This window comes from Delphinapterus leucas, chromosome 7 (assembly GCF_059928025.1).
Source record: "Delphinapterus leucas isolate spDelLeu-1000000601 "Yukka" chromosome 7, BTC_Dleu_Yukka2, whole genome shotgun sequence".
Taxonomy (NCBI): domain Eukaryota; kingdom Metazoa; phylum Chordata; class Mammalia; order Artiodactyla; family Monodontidae; genus Delphinapterus; species Delphinapterus leucas.
Window position 1 is genome coordinate 100854516 of NC_143135.1, and position 24353 is coordinate 100878868.

At 36.7% G+C, this 24353-nt stretch overlaps 1 protein-coding gene across 3 annotated transcripts in view; it reads left to right on the plus strand.

Moving 5' to 3' along the window:
- CHEK1 (checkpoint kinase 1) overlaps positions 1–23469 on the plus strand; it is a 38473-nt gene extending 15004 nt beyond the window's left edge. For all 3 annotated transcript variants that reach the window (XM_022560365.3, XM_022560366.3, XM_022560367.3), the window contains exons 8-13: positions 1273–1368; positions 5578–5686; positions 5872–6049; positions 6421–6552; positions 10765–10866; positions 12084–23469. In XM_022560365.3, the coding sequence (XP_022416073.1) occupies positions 1273–1368; positions 5578–5686; positions 5872–6049; positions 6421–6552; positions 10765–10866; positions 12084–12179 (713 nt within the window). In that variant the 3' untranslated portion in view covers positions 12180–23469. The remainder of the gene's footprint in view (positions 1–1272; positions 1369–5577; positions 5687–5871; positions 6050–6420; positions 6553–10764; positions 10867–12083) is intronic.
- The last annotated feature ends 884 nt before the right edge of the window (positions 23470–24353 follow it).

Below are 24353 nucleotides of genomic sequence, written 5' to 3' on the forward strand. Positions count from 1 at the left end.
GGAGGTTTTCTTTTTACTTTATATGAGGTTTTTGAAAAACATATTAGTGTCATTAGATCTTTGCATTCGTTACAAATATTTTTGACAATTTGTCGTGTATTTTTATTTTGTTTATGCTATTTTGACATGCAGAAGTTTTATATATATTTTTTAAACTTAACTTTTTTTTTTAAGTAGCTATTTATTTATTTACTTATTTAGGCTGCACTGGGTCTTAGTTGCGGCATGTGGGCTTCTTAGTTGCAGCATGTGAACTCTTAGTTGTGGCATGCATGTGGATCTCATTCCCTGACCGGGGATCAAACCTGGGTTCCCTGTGTTGGAGCCTGGAGTCTTACCCACTGGACCACGAGGGAAGTCCCCAGACGTTTTATATTTTTATTTATTTAAATCTAGCACCTGTCCTTTGTGGTTTCTGACTATATCATCATGTTTGGAAAGGCCTTTTCTACCCTCAGCATTAGAAAAAAATTACCTATGTTTTCATTTATGTTTTTAAGGCTTTATTTTTTTCATTTAAATCTTCAGTCCATTAGAAAATTATTTTGGTGTTGGGAGATGAATGAATTCTTTATCAATATAATTAAGGTACCTTAGGATGATGGTTGCTTTTATTACTGTCTCTTAAAAAGTTATTGGAGGCACTTCCCTGGTGGTCCAGTGGCTAAGACTCAGTGCCTACAATGCAGGGGGCCTGGGTTCGATCGCTGGTCAGGGAACTAGATCCCACATGCATGCTGCAACTAAGAGTTCACATGCCGCAACTAAAGATCCCACATTGCAGCAGTGAAGATCCCGTGTGCAGCAGCAAAGATCCCATGTGTCGCAACTAAGACCCAGCGCAGCCAAATAAATAAATATTTTTTAAAAAGTTATTGGAAAGTAAATTTCCCTTATAAAATTGTGTGAATGAGGACTTAATATGACATATTGGAACAGTGAAGTTTGGTATTGAAAATGGATAAAAGGGGGTTTTTTTTGCTATCTTTGTATAAATATCAAGTGAAGAGAAACATTTCCACCTAGCTCTTGTTCTATTTATTTGCAAACAACTGAGAGTCAGCTCTGGGAAGAATATTCAAAGATATAGACAGTAGCAAAGAATGCATGAAATTAAAGCAAAAATTCAGTAGCTTTATTCTTTCTCTTCCCCAGAAATAATATTTGGACATAAGGAAAGCAATAGAGGATGTGTGTTCTACACCACAAGCTGTAGGCTTTTCTAATCTATTTGAGTCTTTTATAAATGTTGTCTTAATGTTTTGTTTTCAGCTCTGCTGCATAAAATCCTAGTTGAGAATCCATCAGTAAGGATTACCATCCCAGACATCAAAAAAGATAGATGGTACAACAAACCACTCAAGAAAGGTAATATCCTTAAAATACAAGTATTTTTTTTTCTGTGAAAAAAAGGTACTTGTAAAGTCAGTATAAGTCAACAACACAAAAGAGCTGTGGTCTCTGTCCTCATGAAGATTATAATGTCTAGTACAAAAACCAGAAATAGAAAAAATAATTTTAAGCTCATTAATAATTATAAAGTGGAAAGTCAGGGTACTACAGCTAAGAATTTGACCAAGCCTTAAGTGACAAAGAACACTTATCTTGCTGAGGAAATCACGTTAAATCTAAGATTTGAAGGTTAAAGGGGAGCTAGCCAGAAGAGTAGTAGCAAGATGAGTGGCAGATTCTGAACATGGAAGCGGCATCTGGGATGTCTTGGAGGTTAGAAAGTGGTGCATTTGAGGAACTGGAGAGAAGGCCAGTATGGCATGGACCATGTCTGGCTTGTTCATCATTGCATTACCTGTGCTTAGCATAGTGTGTGGTCCATCACAGGCATTCAGTAAATGTTTGCTGAGAAAGTAAGTGAATGGAGAAGGGAGAGAGAGAGAGAGAGGTTTGAGATGAGGTTGGAGAGGTAGATAGCAACCAAACCGTGGAAGACCTTGTAAGCCACGTTAAGGATCTTGGGCTTTAACCGAAGGCTGTTGGGAAAACCTTTTGAGAGACTTTAAGCAAGGAAATGACATGCTTATGTGTTTGGTTTTGAAAGATCTTTCTAACTACTTTTTTTCACTGTTTTTGATCCTAGATGTGAGAAGATGGTAGGCTGGACTAGGTTAGTGATAGTGGGATTGGAAAGAAGAAGTTGATTCCAGAGAAATTTAAGAACTAGAGTTGATAATACTGGTGATTGTTTATATGTGGAAAATGAAGGAGAGTGAGGAGTCAAAGTATGTCTCCTTTCTGGTTTGAACAGCTGTGTAAATGGTGAAACCATTTACTTGGATGTAACTCAAAAGGAAAAACAGATTTGCAGGGAAATTTTATTTGATTTTGGACATTTTATTTGAATTTGAGAAGTTAAGTAAAACTGTCTCATAGGAGTGTGTGTGTGTGTGCGTGTGCTTGTGTGCATGCATGTGTGTAACTCAGGAAACAGGGCTAAGCTGGAGATGTCAATTTAGGTGCTTTCTGTAAATAGATGGTGATTTAAACTGTGGTAGTAAATTAAATTGAGTATATGAAATTTTAAGGAATGCCAGTGTTTAAGTGATGGGCAGAGGCCAGAGAAACAGAAAAGTAGCCAGAGAGATGGGACATCAGAAGAATGTGGAGTAAATTTGTCCTGTGGATTCCATGACACGGCAGTTATTCATGATCTTGGCAGGAACAGTTTTGGTGGAGAGTTAAGAATAAACTCTAGGGCTTCTCTGGTGGCGCAGTGGTTGAGAGTCCGCCTGCCAATGCAGGGGACACGGGTTCGTGCCGCGGTCTGGGAAGATGCCACGTGCGTCCAGAGCCTGTGCTCCGCAACGGGAGAGGCCACAACAGTGAGAGGCCCGCGTACCGAAAAAAAAAAACAAAAAACTCTATTGTAGAGGGATTCTAGTGTAAAAGAGAGTTAAGCAGAGTGTAGACAGCTCAGTAAAGAAGTTTGGCTGAGAGAGAACAATAGCTAGAGATGAATGAGGAATTTTTAACTCTTCCCTGAATGTTTCTTTTACCTTTCACCTTATTCTAATTGAAATCCAGCTCTCCCCTGAGGACATTGCTTCTTCTCAGGACATTGCTTCTTCTCAGGTGGTAGGTGTTTTCTTTCCTGCACCCTCATACCCTTGATCTGGGAGTGGAGCAGGCATCCTCCTTGTTCATATTCCTCTGCCCGTCATTTTGAATCCTATTATCAGACTCTACCACCCACTATTCCCTCGTAATAATCACCTTCTGAACCTCAAATTAAAATTCCTGCCACACTGTCACTCTCTCCAGCACAGCTCTTGACGTAATTTTTGTCATGGTTCTTGGTAATTTAAATATTCATTTAGATGGTCCTTCCACTGTCATCACCTCACATTTCCTTGACTTTCTCTCCTCTAGCGATCTTGTCTTCAAGCATCCTGCTTGGACCACCAGTACATTTTTTTCTGGTTTCCTCCCTCTAGTACCCTGACTCCAGCAACACTTTGATCCCACCTGGACTTGCAGTCCATCAATTCTACTACCTTTTCACTATCTTTTATCTGCCCCCTTCTCGGTCCCAAGTTCCATCCTCACTATTTTAAATCCCAAGGTTAGTCACTGTAATGACTTCTTTACATTTATCTTCAACTTCCTTGCCCATTCTCACTTTAAAAAAAAAAATTATTTATTTTATTGATTTATTTTTGGCTGTGTTGGGTCTTTGTTGCTGCGCACGGGCTTTCTCTAGTTGCAGCGAGTGGAGGCTACTCTTCACTGAGGTGCGCAGGCTTCTCATTGCGGTGGCTTCTCTTGTTGTGGAGCATGGGCTCTAGGCACATGGGCTTCAGGAGTTGTGGTACGCGGGCTTAGCAGTTGTGGCTCGCGGGCTCTAAAGCACAGGTTCAGTAGTTGTCGCGCACGGGCTTAGTTGCTTTGCGGCATGTGGGATCTTCCCAGACCAGGGCTTGAACCCATGTCCCCTGCATTGGCAGGTGGATTCTTAACCACTGTGCCACCAGGGAAGTCCATTGCCCATTCTCTCTTCATCATACTTACTGAGCAAGTCTACCTAAGCTAAGTTTAATCCTGTTTTGTACCCACTCTACACTTATACCTCCACAGCTGATTGCAGGTGAAGAAAAATATGCAGCACTGTCTGCTTTCAATTCAAGATCACTGATCTCAAGTGGGCCCTTAATCCTTCCAGGCAATCATAATGCATTTCCCCACTTCTTTCACAACACTACTCTCCTAAATCACATTTTTATACCTTTCATTTTCTCTTCAACTTCTCCATCCTCACTCTCAGTTGGTGGCAATACTTCCTATTTCGCTGGGAAACAGAAGCAATAACAAAGGAATTCCCACAAACTCCTACCACCATCTCTACCCACCTGATTAACTGCCTCTGTGCTCGTATACTCTGCTTTCTCCCGTTGCTCTGGCTAAATTGCTCCAGATATAAACCAGCCCTTTCTCTTGAGCACTAGATGCAGTTCTCTTTTGCTTATTCAGTCTAGCAATTCTTCTCTGTTTCTGCTTCATTATTAACTCTTCCCTCTTTACTGGATCTTTCTTATCAGCATAACAACATGCCGTTTCTCCCATCTTACTGCCTGATAACATAGTAGGCTTAATAAAATATTTGAATGAATGGATTAATAAATAAAAAGGTTGGTTAAACTTAAGCATGTTTAAATGGTTTGGGGGTAGATCCAGTTGAGAGGAAGAGGCTCAAAGTCTAAGAGAGAAGGAATAAAAGAGCGTCAAGGTCCCTGAGGAGAAAGGAGGGTATGGGCTCAACTACAAGTAGAGGGATGGACATTTGATGGGAGGATGGAAGGGGAGAGGATGGGTAGGAATGCAAGTAAGTTAGCGGATTTGGTAGTGGCAAGTTGAGGGAGTTTCCAGTGACTTTATTTTCTTTGTGAAATGGGAGATGGTATCATATCCTAAGTAATGAGGTCCTGGAGGGTGGTCTTGGTTAATCTGACAGGAGTATAGAAGTTTTGAAAGAATCATTGCGGAAAGGGAGAGGAAACTGACTAGAGAAACGTAGGACTAACTGTCCAGGTTGAGGATCCAGCTGAGGGTAGTAGCCATGAATTTATAGTCGCATCATATTCTATATAATGATTATTTTAGGTAAAGCTTTTCTAGAGGAGCAAAGAAGATTGGGTAGAACAGATTCATAATGTTCATTGTCATCATCACAAATTATTTTCTATTTTAAAAAATTTTGATGCCTTAGCTGGGTCTCTCAGTCTTCATCGAACATTATTCTGTTACTATAAATGGTACCATTAAAATTATGGCCTGCACTTGGAACATACTTAGAGGTCAGGATTTATGAAATGTGTAGTTTATACAATTTGGCAAGTGAGTCCTACTAAGTTCCTAACGACCACGTTTCTCATAAAATCATGTAGGAGGAGCCACTATTTGTCGTATAAATATTTTGTGTTAAATAAATGAATTTAGATATGGTTTTACTTCTTCAAGTTGTCAGCTGGGTTAATTAAAAAATATCTGCATAAACAAACAAACAAACAAACAAAAAATATCTGCATAGAAAACTTGAAAGCGTTTGGATTTATGTTTTTTTTTTAGGGGCAAAGAGGCCCCGAGTCACTTCAGGTGGTGTATCAGAGTCTCCTGGCGGATTCTCTAAGCATATTCAATCGAATTTGGACTTCTCTCCAGTAAACAGTGCTTCTAGGTAAGACTGATTAATAAAAAATCAAGTAGTTGTTGGATATAATAGTCCCCATGAAAAATAATACAAGTATACATTGTTTTCTTATGATGAATATGTTTTTCAGTGTGAGAATGGTAATGTGATATAAGAAAGGCCTGATGAATTTTATTTAAAGATATACTTTTCTCCATATCTTAATGCTGCAGTGAAGAAAATGTGAAGTACTCCACTTCTCAGCCAGAACCACGGACAGGCCTTTCCTTATGGGACACCAGCCCTTCATACATTGATAAACTGGTACAAGGGATCAGTTTTTCCCAGCCCACATGTCCTGATCATATGCTTCTGAATAGTCAGCTGCTCGGCACCCCAGGATCCTCACAGGTAAAGTTTTTCGAATAAATAATGGCAGCCCTTTATTTTTTATTGTCTTAAAGTCTTTTTTTTCTTTTAATATATAAATCTAAGAAATATAATATTAAAACTTGATACAGATTTTTTTGTTTTTTGTTTGCTTTTTTGGCCACATCATGGCACATGGGATCTTAATTCCCTGACCAGGGATAAAACCCATGCCCCCTGCAGTGGAAGCGCAGGGTCCTAACCACTGGACCAGCAGGGAATTCCTAGGGGAGACTCTGATGTATAAGAATCTTAAGTCAGAGAAAAAAATTTTCAGACCAAATAGCTATGATATGACTGCTTTTGGTGATAAATCTGATGATTTATTCAGCTTTCCTCTATTTGACATGTAGAACCCCTGGCAGCGCTTGGTCAAAAGAATGACACGATTTTTTACCAAATTGGATGCTGACAAATCTTACCAATGCCTGAAAGAGACTTGTGAGAAATTGGGCTATCAGTGGAAGAAAAGTTGTATGAATCAGGTATGTTTCATTGATTTTTGTTATATTTTTTTCCTGAAGAAAAATTTAAATATTTGAATAAAAAACTATCATTGTCAGTATATTTTAAAAACATAATTAGTTTAATTTGAAAAAGAAACAGTTGAAACTGAAGAAATTTAAGTAAAATGTTCTTTATCTTAAGAAATAATATTTCTTAAAAGACTTCTTTAAGGTTATTAAAGACACTAAGAGACTCAAGTCATTTTCTTTAAAACTATGTACTATACTTAAATTGTAACAGTTAACAATCAACTCCCTTCTATGAAAGATGGATCCATGAACAATCCCATATTTCCTCCATCTCCCTGCTCCCATCTACCAATTTTTGTTGTTTATGTTATTGTAGCATTTTTATAACATTGACATTCTAACCTGTCTTTAGGCTTTTCACAAATCTTAATATCATGAAAAACAAAAAGAGGAATATTTTGTATTAAAGGAGACCAAAGAGGCCTGATAAATAATGCAAGGCATGATCTTTCACTAGATCATGGATTTAAAGAAAAAAAGCTATAAGGGATGTTATTGGAACAGTTGGGGAAATTTGAATATGGGTTTTATATTAGATAATGTTTTTGAATCAGTGTCAGATTTTTGGTGTGATGATAATATTGTGGTTTGTAGGAGAATGTCTTTGCAGGAGGCACATAGTGAAGTGTGTGCCGTTGATAACTTAGTTTAAAAGTTAAAAAAAAAAAGACAATCACATAAAAAAAGAAAAGTAAACATGCTATCTAGGTTGATAAGACCAATAAAGGGTTTGTGGTTATTTATTGCACAATTCTTCCAGTTTTTCTGTAGATTTGTAAGCTTTCAAAATTAAAGGTTAGGGAAAAATATGATTGTGCAGAAATCTGAGACCAGCCTGATTTTCCTCTCACTTGTATAGATAATACACTCTTTTTTTTTAGGTAGATTTATTGAGATAAAACTCATATGCTATAAAAATTATCACTTTAACCATTTTAAAGGGTACAATTTAGTAGTTTTAAGTATATTCACAAGATTATACAACTATCACCATTTAAATCTAGAACCTTCCACTGCCCCCCAAATGAACTCCATACCAATTGGCAGTCATTCCTCATACCTTCCTCCCTGGCAACCACTAATATACTTTCTGTGAACTGCCTATTCTGGACATTTCATATAAATGGAATTGTATAGTATGTGACCCTTTGTGTTTGTCTTCTTTTACTTAACATAATATTTTCAAGGTTAATTCATGTTGTACCATTTATTAATACTTTATTCCTTTCAATGGGTGAATGATAGTCCATCGTGTGGAGAGACTACATTTTGTTTATCCATTTATCCATTGATGGACATCTGGGATGTATCTACTTTTTGGCTAAACTTTTCTCCTTTGTTAATAAGGTATATTACATTAATTAATTTTTTTTTTTTTTTTTTTTTTTTTTTTGGTACGCGGGCCTCTCACTGTTGTGGCCTCTCCCATTGTGGAGCACAGGCTCTGGACACGCAGGCTCAGGGACCATGGCTCACGGGCCCAGCCGCTCCGCGGCATGTGGGATCTTCCCGGACTGGGGCACGAACCTGTGTCCCCTGCATCGGCAGGCGGACTCTCAACTACTGAGCCACCAGGGAAGCCCCTACTCTTTCTTTTTTGGGCAGGTCTGGTAGTTTCAAACTCTATCAAATTTTAATTATGAATGTCTTCATTTCTTCATTTATGATGGATAGTTTTGCCAGATATGGACTTCTTGACAGTTTTTTCCTTTTAGCTCTTTGTGTCATTCCACTGCCTTCTGGCTTCCGTGGTTTCTGATGAGAAATCAGCTGTTAATATTATTGAGGATCTCTGCACATGATGTGTCACTTTCTCTTGCTGCTTTCAAGATTCTCTCATCACTGTCTTTCAACAGTTTGAATATGATGTATCTTGGTGTGGATGTCTTTCACTTTATCCTAGTTGAAGTTCATTCAGCTTCCTGGATGGGATTGTTTTTCATCAAATTTGGGAAGTTTTTGGCCATTATTTTTTCAAATGTTCATTCTGCCCCATTCTCTCCTCTCTCTCTGGGACTCACATTGTGCATATTCTGATGCACTTGATGATGTCCCGCAGGTCTCTTAGACTCTGTTCATTTTTCTTCATTCTTCTTTCTGTTCTTTAGGAACGTTCTCTACTGACTTCTTTTTTCCTGTGTGGAGGCCATATTTTCTCATTTTTCTGTATGCTTTATCCTTTTTTATTGAAAACTGGACATTTTGAATATTATAATGTGACAACCCTGGAAATAGATTTTCCCCTCTTCCCAGGGTTTGTTATCATTGACAACTGATGTAGTTTTTGATTGTTTAGTGACATTTCTGATCAAATATTACAGTGTCTGTCTTCTTTGTTGTGTGTGATCTCTGAAATCTTTGTTCTGTTAGCTCAATGGTGAGCTAATGATTAAACATTAAATTCCTGGAACCAAAAGCTAGTTTTTGCAGAGGGGTTCTATGTGCGTATTGGGGCATGCCGTCAATACCCAGCCAGGCAGTTTACAGCTCTGCGTTAGCTTTCAGTTCCTGCTTGTGTGGTGCCTCATGGTCAGCCAGAGGCAGAGCTTAGAGCCTTCTCAGACCTTTCTTGAGCATGTACAGTGCCCTGTGCATAAGTATAGGCTTTACAGTCCCAGGAATATGGGAGAGATTTTCAGAACTCTTATCCCTCAAAAACATCTCACTCCTAAACCTTTCCTTTCAGCCTTTTTAGGTAATCTGTTTGTCCCAACTGTTCTGCATTACCCCAGTAAGCAAGGGTTAAAGCAGTTGCCTGTAGGTACTTTTGACAGATGCTCCCCAGGTGGCAACTTTAACACAAGTCCTGTGTAGTTAGGCAGGCAAAATAAAGACAAGCGTGTTGAGCAGGTCTTGCAGGAAGGTAGAACAGCTTAAGACAGTTTATGAATGAGGTTTATTCTTGCATTTGTACCTGGACCTGGAATGTGGATGGTTATTTTCAAGGCTACTACTGAGCTGAGGAGTGGGAGTTGGGAATAAGGTGGTTACAATGTGAGAAAGCTCATCTGTTCTGTATGAGTGCCCCTGTGTTGCTGCAAGCTTTTCGTTAGTTTTCAGTGTTCTGAAAAAGTTGATTCTGACAGTTTTTGCCAGATTTTTCATTGCTTTTGTGGAGTTAATGGGCTTTTGAAGTTTCCTAATCTCCCATTTTTACCGACATTACTCCTCAATTAATTCTTTCTGCCTGAATCTTTGGAGAATTTTCTTTGTCTTTGAAGTTTAATAACCTACTTCAGATATGCTGAGTGTCTTGTGTTTTCTCAAAACATAATGTTGTTCCAGTGTTGCACTGTTGTGGTACACCTGTGTTTCTTTAATAGTCATTTCTTGAGGTGAGAATTATTAAAAATGTTGTTGTAATTTGCGCTGGGCTCAACTAGGCAAACCTGCTGATCTTGCTCGGGCTCATTCATCCAGCTGGAGTTGATGGCTTTTCTGTGGTCCAGGCCAGCCTCATCCACGTTTGGGGTCTTGGTGCTGGCTGTTGGCCTGGCCTTTCTTTCCATGTCACTCTTCTAGCCTGAGCTTCTAAAACACTAAAAGTGGAAGTTGAAAGGCCTCTTAAGACCTTCACCATCTTCTGATTGCCACTATAGCTTTTTACCCACAAATCTGGCCTCTCTTTTTCTTTATGTTTTAATAATCTTGTTTTTCCTCTCAGTCCATTTTTATTCTCTCTCTCTCTCTCTCTCTCTTCCTTTTTTTTTTCATTTTTTGGCCATGCTGCATGGCACATGGGATCTTAGTTCCCCGACCAGGGAACAAACCCACACACCCTGCATTGGAAGCATGGAGTTTTAACCACTGGACCACCAGGGAAGTCCCCCATTTTTATTCTCTTCAGTTGTTTCCTCTTTTGGTTGTACCTTGGTAAAATACTAAATTTATTTTGTTGCTAAGAGTTCACATAGACTCAATCCCCGATAACGGAGCTGCGTCCTGTTTACAGGTCGGTCTTGGACACACAGGTTGGACACACACATACCCATTGGGAGAGGAAAGTCCTAGAAGGAGTGGGATTTTCAGCTGGCGCAGCTCCTGTTATAAAAGCGTCTCTCAAATTTTTATCCCAGTAGTATCACTGAACTAAGATTATAGTTTTTATTTAGAGTATTTTCTGCCCACACATCTGGTTTGACCTTATTTTCATTGTCTTAGGTTACTGTATCAACAACTGATAGAAGAAACAATAAACTCATTTTCAAAGTGAATTTGGTAGAAATGGATGAGAAGATCTTGGTCGACTTCCGGCTTTCTAAGGTATGTAGAATAGAACACTTTTTAAAAGAAAAAACTTTGTTTTGCTATTTTGAAAGAAGTATTACATGTTCATTTTAGAAATTTTAAAAACACAAAAAAGTATAAAGAAGATAAGAATCAACTTTAATTTTGTCATCCAAAGAGAATACAGATTTATTTTTGATATTGTATTACAATAACCTTACTATTACTTATAATATATCCTCTATGGAATTACTCTTATGTGTAGATTTTTTTTAAATGGCATTATATTTATAAATATATGGTAACTGGTTTTTTAAATTTAATATTATGAACATTTGTTCTTGTCATTAGCTATTCTAAAACAGTTTTTTCAAATGACATTTTCCTTATTATAAAAGTTTTTGTTTTTTGTAGAATGTGTAAATAAATAACAAATAAAAAAATAAAAATAGTCCTAAATTATTTTTGTCCTTAAAATAATTACCCTTAATATTTTGTAGCATTCTAAGCTTTTTCTTATTGAATTTGTGTTTAATATTTTTCATAAAAATTATGATTTGTCCAAATGTTTGCACATTATAATTAATGAACCTTTATCTGTTTGTTACAAGCTACTCTATGATTAATACTCATATACATGGAGTTTTGTTCACATTTCTGATTCTTTCTTTAGAAATTATTGGTTCTGAGGTTACAGTTTTAAAGCCCTTGAAATATAAGACCAAAGTATCATATCCTCTGTTTACCGAAAGATTGTATGTGGCTCTAAATGAGGTTGGAGGAGTTGGTCACATTCTTTATGTTGGAGATTTGCTGCAGTGCTATTGTCCAGATGCTTGGTATGGAATTAAATTAAGATCCTAGTGTAGAGAAACCCTTCTCATAACTGAATCACTGGCTCTGTTGTGGCAAGACTTAAAGCATAGTTGTGTAGCTTATTTTTAGTTTATAAACACCTATGAAAAACAGGTCCAGAGATACCAACCCTTGAAATGGACAGGATGCCATTGTTTCTGCTCTCTGGGCCCAGGGTGGTGGGAGCAGTGATGGGCCCAAAGTCAAGTCAGAATTATTTATGTAGCCATTTCTTCTACCAAGATATTTTGTATTCATAAGAGGACTGGAAGATAACTGTATCTGGACATATCCATGGATGTTTGTCTCTACTTACCCCTAAAGAAAGTTTGATTTTATGGCATAGTCTCTTTTTCTTGTTTTTTTGACATTAGTTTTGGATATTATTCCTAATATAGGGTGATGGATTGGAATTCAAGAGACACTTCCTGAAGATTAAAGGGAAGCTGAGTGATGTTGTGAGCAGCCAGAAGGTTTGGCTTCCTGCTACATGATAGATCCACTGGCTCTGGGATTCCTGGTGAATATAGTGCTGCTATGTGGACATTATTCTTCCTAGAGAAGATTATCCTGTTCTGCAAACTGCAAACAGTAGTCCCTGAAGAGTTGTCTTCCCTCTAGCCAAACAGTTTCCAATTCTTTTTGTATGTTCTTCATACAAATAATACCTATATCTTAATTGTAAGTAAAACTTTGGGGAAGGGATAGATAGAATTCACTAGATATTTCTTCATCTGCATTTAGTGTCTGAATTTGAGACCCACCTGGTGGAAACCAAGCTCTGGGGATACATGAGCTTACCAGCTTTTATAGCAACATAATGAAAAATGATACTCCTGTTCCATTTTTACCAAAACATTAGGTTTCATCCAAAAAGTACATATTTCCGCCACTTTGGCTTGATTACATGGATGAATTAGTAAAAACAACCTTGTGATTTTGGGACAGTAGATTTATAAGCCTGTGAAGTGAAGCCAGCTTCAAAAAATATATCCCCAAGATTTATACTTATATTTTTAAAAGAGCCTGACCAGGTGTGTAAACCTGTTTTTGAATTATAATTATTAATTAAAATTGCAAGTAGGTATGTTTTTTCTGGTGTAGGTAATAATATATATGATTGGTCTTTCAAGTAGAAGTTGAGCATAACCTCTAGTGCTTAACTACCTTTACTCAAAATTACTGTTGCACATTTTAAATATTTTTCTATATTATTTTCTACTTTCACAGCTATATTTTAATTCTTTATTACAGAAATAAATTCTATTTTGAAAATGAATAGCTAACTCTGTGAACTTATTGGTGACTAAGCTTCTAGGTGATAAGGCATGAAAGAAGGCGGGGGGGGATGTAAGGAAGCTATAATGGACGTAGATCTGATTCCTGGCTTTTTTTTACCTATTAGTTTTAGTAAGACCTTGTTCTTTCAATGAAATTTATATTAATTTTTGAATGTTAGATTGGGACCCAGTATTCTCTTTTCTTGGTAATTTATAAAAATTAATCAATTATCTTAGTCTGAAGCCAAGAACAGGGAATTCTCTGGTGGTCCAGTGGTTAGGACTCCACACTTCCACTGCAGTGGACACGGGTTTGATCCCTGGTCAGGGAACTAGGATCCCACATGCCGTGTGATGTGGCAAAAAAAAAAAAAAAAAAAAAAAAAAAGGAAGCCAAGGACATGAAATTTTATAGAGTTTATCATATATAGTATATCCTGGTAAATGGTATTACTGCAGTATACCCATAGGAGGAATACGATTGAACTTATAGGTGGCTCCTAAGAATTGAGCCAGTACATTCCCAAATATGAAAGAAATTTTGTTCCTGAGAATTGTCAGCCAGCCATTAGTAACTCAAAAACAAAGTTGTCTCTGACCTATCCCCTGAGCTCCAGACTTTTATAGCCACAGCCTACCTGAAATTTCCCCTTGACTAATAGTCATCTCATGAACAAAAACAACTTTTGATCCCTGTCCTCCAACCTATTCCTCCCTAGCTTCCCCCATCTCAGTAAACGTTATATTCACTCCCTAGTTTTCTTAAGCCAAAACTCTAGAAATCATCCTCGACACGGTTTTCATATTTTGTATTCAATTCAGCAACTCCTATTTAATTCAGCAAATGTAATACCTCTAATAGTACCATTCTAATCGAAGCCATCGTTATCTCTCTTTTCATATTGCTTGTCCTTCAGTAGTTCAGAAATGCAGTCAGACTGGTCCTTCTAAAATGTGAATCAAGTATCCCTTCCTGCTCTCAACTCTCATAGCTTTTTGTCACACTTCAAATAAAATTCAAAATATTCTCTACGACCTACGTGGCTTTATGGGATATGTTCTCTTTGGCCTCATCTGCCACTTCTACTTGCTCATCCCACGCTAGCCACCTCGGCTTTGCTCTTCTGCTCACAACATAGGTACATTCTCACCTCAAAATCGTTGAGGTGATCGTTTCGTTTGCTCTTCCCTCTGCCAGGAGTACTTACCAAAGTATTTGTGTGGCCTGTGCTTCACTTTTAAGTCTTTGCTTAAGTGTCACCTCCTATGCAAAGTCTTTTTCCCGACTTACCTAATATATTACCCCACCTCTGCCACACTCCTTTATTTTTCATCATAGCATTTATTATCTGACATTATGGGGTATTTTTATTTATCTATTAAATGTCTATTTCTCCCATTGGAATATGTACTATATAAGCTCCTTGAGGTCAGGGACCCTATTTGTCTTATTCAGTTCTGCATCCCCAGCACGTAGAACAGTGCCTGGTACATTATAGCATGCAATAAATACTTAACAAAGAAATAGACATTCAGTTTATTTGCTCTACCCTCAAAATATGTCTGGAAGCTGAACACTTCTCTCCATTTTTATTGCTACCCCTCTAGTTCAAGCTCCTTCATCTCCTCCCTGGGTTTCTTAATAAAAACGGATATCTTCCCACTTCCACTCTTGTCATTTCCCACCTGTACTCCCTCACCCCCTACCCCAACAGTCTTTGCTTTACATAGGTCCTAAGTTATTTTTTTTTCTTTTAGAGGTAAATTGTTCTGTGACACTCCCTTAAAAGCTTCCAATGTCATCCCACTGCATCAAGATGAAATCTAAGTTCCTTGCTCTGGCTGACCTGGCCCTGCATGGTTCACTCTCTGTGTTCTTTGCTCACTGTACTGCAGGCAGAGCAGCCTTCTTTCTCTTCACTGAATATGCCAAGGCTCATTTCCCTTTCAGGACTTTGATATTTATAGCGTCCCCAGCCTGGAACCCCTTCCAGTAGTTTGCATAGCTGATTTAGCACTCAAATCTCAGCCCAAATGTTTCTGCTACCCCCTAATCACTATCACATTATTCTATTTTCTTTACAGAACTGATCACTATCTGAAATTATTTGTTTATTGTCTGCCTCCCCCACTAAAATATAAGCTTGGACTTTGTCATTACTTTTCACCCCTGTATATCCTGTATATAGAGCAGTACCTGGAATATAGTAGATACTAAATAAATGTGTTGAATAAATGAATGAATGTTGAATAAATGAATGAAGTAGTTAAATATCAGATGAGGAAAATGCCACAGAATATTGTAAGGGGAAGGTGAATGAAGGGTTAGTAAACTATCAACTATTGGACTTTGTGTAGAATGGTGGGAAAAGTGCAGTTCAGATTGACTAACTCTGACATTTATAATTATGTGAACACTGGCAATTACCTCTGTAAAGAGGCTGATCATAGCTACCTTTTAGAGTTGTTTTTTATCTTAAATGTGTTAATGTATATGAAGAGTGTAGTATACTGTGTTGCATAAAAAGGTAATCAATAAACATTAGCTGCCATAATTTTTCAGCCATGTTCATTATGCTATTGGGAGAAGGTATTTACTCCCATTATGAAAAGTAATAGCTGCTTATGAATGAAAATTTTCAGAGTGTGGAAATGTGGGGAGAAGAATTTATAGCAGCTAAAACTTTGATGAAAAGATCCATTATGGTGTGTGTGTGTGTGTGTGTGTGTGTGTGTTTAGTTTGGTGTGTGCAGTGTGTGTGATTGTGGAGATAAATATAAATACATAAAATATGTACAGCTTAACAAGCATTTATAAAGTCAACATTTGCTTAACCACAATTCAATTGAAGAAAGATCATTTCGAGACACTCAGCAGCCTTCTAATGTACCTCTTCCCAATCATAACCTATTCCTTTCCCCTGAAAGTAATCACAAAATTTATTTTTATAGTAATCCTTTTGACTTACTTTAGTTTTCTCAGCTATTTATGCATTTTTAAATGATACAGTTTAGTTTTTCCCTTTTTTCAACTTTTTTTTTTTTTTTTTTGCCATACACGGGCCTCTCACTGTTGTGGCCTCTCCCTTTGTGGAGCACAGGCTCCGGACATGCAGGCTCAGCGGCCATGGCCCACGGGCCCAGCCGCTCCGCGGCATGTGGGATCCTCCTGGACCGGGGCACAAACCCGTGTCCCCTGCATCGGCATGCGGACTGTCAACCACTGCGCCACCAGGGAAGCCCCTTTTCAACTTTATATAAATAAAATTGGGCTGTATGTATTTTTTGTCTGTTGCTTTTACTTTATATTCATGCTATTGTATGTATCGAAGTGGAATTGCTGGGTTTTAGGATATCCATATTTTCCGCTTCAGTAGAATAATGGCAAACTGTTTTTTAAAGTGATTGTACCAACTTATATTGCCATAGGAAAAGAATTTGCCATTGCTAGAAAAACAGTTTGAAATGATCTACTAAAGCATAGGAATTTTCATGGCAGCAGAACATGTTTCTAGTATTCCAAATTTTCACCTACATTTGATGTTGTCAGTGGAATTTTCACAAAGTAGTTGGTGTATAATATCTCAGTGTGTTGTTGATTTGCTTGTTCTTAAGTTTAAATGAGGTTGGGTAACTTACGATGTGCCTGTTCCAGTCTTTTGCTCATTTTTCTACTGCTTTTTCTTTTTCTTAATGATTTCAGTTCTTTGTATGTTTAGCATACTAGTTCTTTGTTCTGTGTTGCATGTATACCATTCTGTGGCTTATTGTTTCACACTTCATTTAAGATTGTAGTCTTGTAGTCCAATTAAGACTTTCCTCTGGCTAGCAGCTTTTGTTTCCTATTCACACACTCATTCCCTACTTCAAGATCATGAAGATTTTCTTGTATGTTATCTTCCAAATGCTTTATAGTTTTGGCTTTCACCTTTAGATCTACAATCTACCTGAAAATGATTTTTGTGTATAATATTAGATAGAAATCCATTTTCATATTTCCCCCATATGCCTATCTAACTTAGCACTGGTTATTGAAAAGATTATCCTTTTCTCATTGCTCTTCATTGATATACATCTAGTGTTCAGATTTCCAATTCTTATTTTTTACAGTATGTTTTGTAACAGGATCCAAATAAAGTCCATACTAGCAATTGACTGGTGTCTAAGTTGCTTTTGGTCTGTAAGTCCCCCTTTCATCCTCCCTCTCTCTGATTTTTTTTTTCCCCTTGCAGTTTATTGGTAGAAGAATCCAACTGGTTTACTGTATAATTTTCTTTAGTCTGAATTTCTGATTGCATCACTGTGGTTCAGTTTCTACATGTTTTCATCTGTCTTGTGTGTTTTCTGTAAATACAGACATTCAGGATACTAGTCCTGTGTCAATTATATGTGTTGCATATAAGTATTTAAAATCATAAATGTCCTTCTAAGTATCACTTTATTTCATGCCACAAATATTTTTGTCATGTGGCTCAAAATTTTTTCGAATTTCTTTATGATTTACTTTTTGACTCATGGATTATTTAGAATTATGTTTCTGAGTTTCCAAAGCTTTCGGAATTGTTTTTATTTAAAAACATTTATTGAGATACAATTTATATACCATAACATTCACCTTTTAAAGCCTTAAGTAGCTTTAAGTGTATTTACAAAGTTGTGCAACTATCACCACTATCTAATTCCAGAACGTTTTCATCACTCCAGAAAGAAACCTTATATGCATTAATAGTCACTCCCCATTTTTATTTATTTATCTCTTTATTACTTATCTATTTTATACATATTACTGTATATATTTCAACCCAATGTCCCAGTTCATCCCACCACCACCACCACCACCACCCCCGGCTTTCCCCCCTTGGTATTCATATGTTTTTTCTCTATATCTGTGTCTCTATTTCTGCCTTGCAAACCGGTTCATCTGTACCATTTTTCTAGATTCCACATGTATGTGTTAATATACGATATTTGTTTTTCTCTTTCTGACTTACTTCATTCTGTATGACAGTCTATAGGTCCATCCATGTCTCTACAAATGACCCAATTTCATTCCCTTTTATGGCTGAGTAATATTCCATTGTATATATGTACCACATTTTCTTTATCCATTCATCTGTCAGTGGACATTTAGGTTGCGTCCATGACCTGGCTGTTGTAAATAGTGTTGCATGAACATTGGGGTGCATGTGTCGTTTTGAATTATGGTTTTCTCTGGGTATATGCCCAGTAGTGGGATTGCTGGTCATACCAAAAATTGCTGGTAATTCTATTTTTAGTTTTTTAAGGAACCTACATACTGTTCTCCATAGTGGTTGTATCAATTTACATTCCCACCAACAGTGCAAGAGGGTTCCCTTTTCTCCACACCCTCTCCAGCATTTGCTGCTTGTAGATTTTCTGATGCCCATTTGAATTGGTGTGAGATGATACCTCATTGTAGTTTTCATTTGCATTTCTCTAATAATTAGTGATGTTGAGCAGCTTTTCATGTGCCTCTTGGCCATCTGTATGTCTTCTTTGGAGAAATGTCTATTTAGGTCTTCTGCCCATTTTTGGATTGGGTTGTTTGTTATTTTAAATATTGAGCTGCATGAGCTGTTTATATATTTTGGAGATTAATCCTTTGTCCATTGATTCATTTGCAAGTATTTTCTACCATCCTGAGGGTTGTCTTTTAGTCTTGTTTATGGTTTCCTATGTTGTGCAAAAGCTTTTGTTTCATTAGGTCCCATTTGTTTATTTTTGTTTATTTCCATTTCTCTAGGAGGTGGGTCAAATAGGATCTTGCTGTGATTTATGTCATAGTGTGTTCTGCCTATGTGTTCCTCTAAGAGTTATATAGTGTCTGGCCTTACATTTACCTCTTTAATCTGTTTTGAGTTTATTTTTCTGTATGGTGTTAGGAAGTGTTCTAATTTCATTCTTTTACATGTAGCTGTCCAGTTTTCCCAGCACCACTTACTGAAGAGACTGTCTTTTCTCCATTGTATATCCTTGCCTCCTTTGTCATAGATGAGTTGACCATAGATGTGTGGGTTTATCTCTGGGCTTTCTATCCTGTTTCATTGATCTATATTTCTGTTTTTGTGCCACTACCATATAGTCTTGATTACTGTAGCTTTGTAGTATAGTCTGAAGTCAGGGAGTCTGATTCCTCCAGCTCCTTTTTTTCCCCTCAAGATTGCTTTGGTTATTAGGGGTCTTTTGCATCTGCATACAAATTTTAAGATTTTTTGTTCTAGTTCTGTAAAAAAATGCCATTGGTAATTTGACAGGGATTGCATTGAATCTGTAGATTCCTTTGGGTAGTATAGTAGTCATTTTCACATGGTATGGTAGTCATTTTCACAATATTGATTCTTCCAATCCAAGAACATGGTATATCTCTCCGTCTGTTTGTGTCATCTTTGATTTCTTTCATCAGTGTTACAGTTTTCTGAATTCAGGTCTTTTACCTCCTTAGGTAGGTTTATTCCTAGGTATTTTATTCTTTTTGTTGCAATGGTGAATGGGATTGTTTCCTTAATTTCTCTTTCTGATCTTTCATTGTTAGTGTATAGAAATGCAAGAGATTTCTGTGGTTTAATTTTGTATCGTGCCACTTTACTAACTTCATTGATTGGCTCTCATAGCTTTCTGGTGGCATCTTTAGATTTCTCTATGTATAGTATCATGTCATCTGCAAACAGTGACAGTTTTACTTCTTCTTTTCCAATTTGTATTCCTTTTATTTCCTTTTCTTCTCTGATTGCTGTGGCTAGGACTTCCAAAGCTATGTTGAATAATAGTGGTGAGAGTGGACATCCTTGTCTTGTTCCTGATCTTAGAGGAAATGCTTTCAGTTTCTCACCATTCAGAATGATGTTTGCTGTGGGTTTGTCATATATGGCCTTTATTATGTTGAGGTAGGTTCCCTCTATGCCCACTTTCTGGAGAGTTTTTATCATAAATGTGTATTGAATTTTGTCAAAAGCTTTTTTCTGCATCTATTGAGATGATCATATGGTTTTTATTCTTCAGTTTGTTAATGTGGTGTATCACATTGATTGATTTGCGTATATTGAAGAATCCTTGCATCCCTGGGATAAATCCCACTTGATCATGGTTTATGATCCTTTTAATGTGTTGTTGGATTCTGTTTGCTAGTATTTTGTTGAGGATTTTTGCATCTATATTCACAAGTGATATTGGTCTGTAATTTTCTTTTTTTTGTAGTATCTTTGTCTGGTTTTGGTATCAGGTGATGGTGGCCTCATAGAATGAGTTTGGGGGTGTTCCTTCCTCTACAATTTTTGGAAGAGTGTGAGAAGGATGGGTGTTAGTTCTTCTCTAAATGTTTGATAGAGTCCATCTGTGAAGCCATCTGGTCCTGGACTTTTGTTTGTTGGGAGATACTTAATCACAGTTTCAATGTCATTACTTGTGATTGGTCTGTTCATATTTTCTATTTATTCCTGGTTCAGTCTTGGAAGGTTATATCTTTCTAAGAATTTGTCCATTTCTTCCAGGTTATCCATTTTATTGGCATAGAGTTGCTTGTAGTAGTCTCTTATGATGCTTTATATTTCTCTGGTGTCCATTGTAACTTCTCCTTTTTCGTTTCTAATTTTATTGATTTGAGTCCTCTACCTCTTTTTCTTGATGACTCTGACTAAAGGTATATCAATTTCGTTTATCTTCTCAAAGAACCAGCTTTTAGTTTTATTGATCTTTGCTATTGTTTTCTTTCTTTTTTTTGAATTTTATATTATTTTAATTTTTTATACAACAGGTTCTTATTAGTTATTTTATACATATTAGTGTATATATGTCAATCTCAATCTCCCAATTCGTCCCACGGCCACTAGCCCCCTCCCCCCTCCCCCCTGCTTTCCCCACTTGCTGTCCATACGTTTGTTCTCTACATCTGTGTCTCTGTTTCTGCCTTGCAAACCAGTTCATCTGTACCATTTGTTTCTATTTCATTTATTTCTCCTCTGATCTTATTGATTTCTTTCCTTCTTCTAACTTGGGTTTTGTTTGTTCTTTCCTAGTTCCTTTAGGTATAAGGTTAGATTGTTTACTTGAGATTTTTCTTGTTTCTTGAGGTAGGCTTGTATAGCTATAAACATCCCTCTTAGAACTGCTTTTGCTGCATCCATGGTTTTTGGATCGTTGTGTTTTCGTTGTCATTTTCTCTAGGTATTTTTTGATTTCTTAAGTGATCTCTTGGTTATTTAGTAACGTATTGTTTAAGCTGCATGTGTTTGTGGTTTTTACGTTTTTTCCACCTGTAATTGATTTCTAATCTCATAGCATTGTGGTCGGAAAATACGCTTGATATGATTTCAATTTTCTTAAATTACCGTGGCTTGATTTGTGACCCAAGATGTGATCTATTCTGGAGAATGTTCCATGTGCACTTGAGAAGAAAGTGTAATCTGCTGTTTTCAGTTGGAATATCCTATAAACATCAATTAAATCTATCTGTTCTATTGTGTCATTTAAAGTTTTTGTGTCCTTATTAATTTTCTGTCTGATGATCTGTCCATTGGTGTAAATGAGGTGTTAAAGTCCCCCACTATTATTGTGTTACAGTTGATTTCCTCTTTTAGAGCTGTTAGCAGTTGCCTTATGTATTGAGGTGCTCCTATGTTGGGTGCCTATATATTTATAATTGTTATATCTTCTTCTTGGATTGATCCCTTGATCATTATGTAATGTCCTTCCTGTCCCTTGTAACATTCTTTATTTTAACGTCTATTTTATGTGATATGAGTATTGCTACTCCAGCTTTCTTTCAATTTCCATTTGCATGGAATATCTTTTTCCATCCCCTCACTTTCAGTCAGTATGTGTCCCTAGGTCTGAAGTGAGTCTCTTGTAGACAGCATATATATGGGTCTTGTTTTTGTATCCATTCAGCAAGCCTGTGTCTTTTGGTTGGAGCACTTAATCCATTCACGTTTAAGGTAATTATCGATATGTGTGTTCCTATGACCATTTTCTTAATTGTTTTGTGTTTGTTTTTGTAGGTCCTTGTCTTCTCTTGTTTTTCCCACTTAGAGAAGTTCCTTTAGCATTTGTTGTAGAGCTGGTTTGGTGGTGGTGAATTCTCTTAGCTTTTGTTTGTAAAGCTTTTGATTTCTCCGTCAAATCTGAATGAGATCCTTGCCGGGTAGAGTAATCTTTATTTTAGGTTCTTACCTTTCATCACTTTAAATATTTCGTGCCACTCCCTTCTAGCTTGTAGAGTTTCTGCTGAGAAATCAGCTGTTTAACCTTATGGGGATTCCCTTGTATGTTATTTGTTGTTTTTCCCTTGTTGCTTTTAATAATTTTTCTTTGTCTTTAATTTTTGTCAATTTGATTACTATGTGTCTCAGTGTGTTTCGTCTTGGGTTTATCCTGCCTGGGACTCTCTGTGCTTCCTGGACTTGGGTGGCTATTTCCTTTCCCATGTTAGGGAAGTTTTCGACTATAGTCTCTTCAAATATATTCTCGTGTCCTTTCTCTCTCTCTTCTCCTTCTGGGACCTCTATAATGTGAATGTTGTTGTGTTTAATGTTGTCCCAGAGGTCTCAGGCTGTCTTCATTTCTTTTCATTCTTTTTTCTTTATTCTGTTCCACGGCAGTCATTTCCACCATTCTATCTTCCAGGTCACTTATCTGTTCTTCTGCTTCAGTTATTCTGCTATTGATTCCTTCTAGTGTATTTTTCATTTCAGTTATTGTATTGTTTATCTCTGTTTTTTTGTTCTTTAACTCTTCTAGGTCTTTGTTAAACACTTTTTGCATCTTCTCAATCTTTGCCTCCATTTTTTTCCTGAGGTCCTGGATCATCTTCACTATCATTATTCTGAATTCTTTTTCTGGAAGGTTGCCTATCCCCGCTTCATTTAGTTGTTTTTCTGGGGTTTTATCTTGTTCCTTCATCTAGTACATAGTCCTCTGCCTTTTCATTTTGTCTGTCTTCCTGTGAATGTGGTTTTTGTTCCACAGACTGCAGGAATGTAGTTCTTCTTGCTTCTGCTGTCTGCCCTCTGGTGGATGAGGCTATCTAAGATGCTGTGTGAGCTTCCTTAGTCACTCCCCATTTTTAATTCCCTCAGCCCCTGGGAAACACTAATCTACCTTCTGTATGACTGGATTTGCTTATTGTAAATTCTTAATAAATGGAATTGTATAATATGTGACCTTTTGTGTCTGGCTTCTTTTACTTAATGTTTTCAAAGTTCATCTATGTTGTAGCATGTATCAGTACTCCATTGTACATGTATACCACATTTTGTTTATTCATCAGTTGATGGACATTTGGGTTTCTTCTACTTTTTGTCTATATGAATAAGGCTGCTGTGAACATTATTGTACAAGTCTTTGTGTGATCATACATTTTCAATTCCCTTGGGTATATACCTAATAGAGAATTCCTGTGTGGTAATAGTTTCATGAGCATTTTAAATTGATTTTTAGCTCAATAAAAAGCTAAAAGTGGTCATAAAGCGTACTTTGTATGGTTTCAGTATTTTGAAATTTGTTGAGTCTTGCTTGGTTGTTCAGAATACAGTTAATTTTTGTAAAAACTCCATCTGTGCTTAAAAAGAATATGGTATGTATAGTTGTTGGGGACAGACTTCTATATATATATATCTATGTAATCAGGTAATCATATTCAAATTTTCTATATCCTTATTGCTTATTCAATGAATTTCTGAAGAAGTAAGTTAAAATCCACTATGTGGACTTGTGTATTTATCTTTTTGATTCTATTAATTTTGCTTTATATATTTTGGGGCTATGTGCTTAGGTTGCATACAGGTGCAAACTGGTCATATCTTAGTGAGTTAAATCATTTATTTATTTAGAAGTGACCCACTTTATAGATATGGTAATGTGTTTTGCCTGATATTAATACAGCTTCACAAGCTTTTTTTTTTAATGTTAATTCAAAAAAAGGTTTTTAAATAAATAACTAAATCCAGCATCACAAGCTTTCTTTTGGTTAATGTTTGCATGGCATATCTTTTTCATCCTTTTACTTTTAACTTTTCTAAATCGTGTGTAAAATATTCTTCTTTTGAAGTATACTTCTTTTGATTATTTTTAAATCCAATCTGACAATCTTTGTCTTTTAACTAGCACACTTATTTAATTTTCATCAGTGTGATTACTTGGATTTATAATTACTTGTAATTATTTGGATTTATTTCTACCATCTTACTTTTGTCCCATTGTGTTTATATTCTTTTCTCCCTTTTTTGTCTTGTTTTTGTCTTGCTTGGTATTTTCTTTAAAATCATTTATTTTTTCCTCCTTTCCTAGATTGAAACTATAACTCTTTTCTACTTTGGGGGTTGGGGGGTTACAGAATTATGTAAAGTCTGACATTAATTCCAAGTACTCTGGATA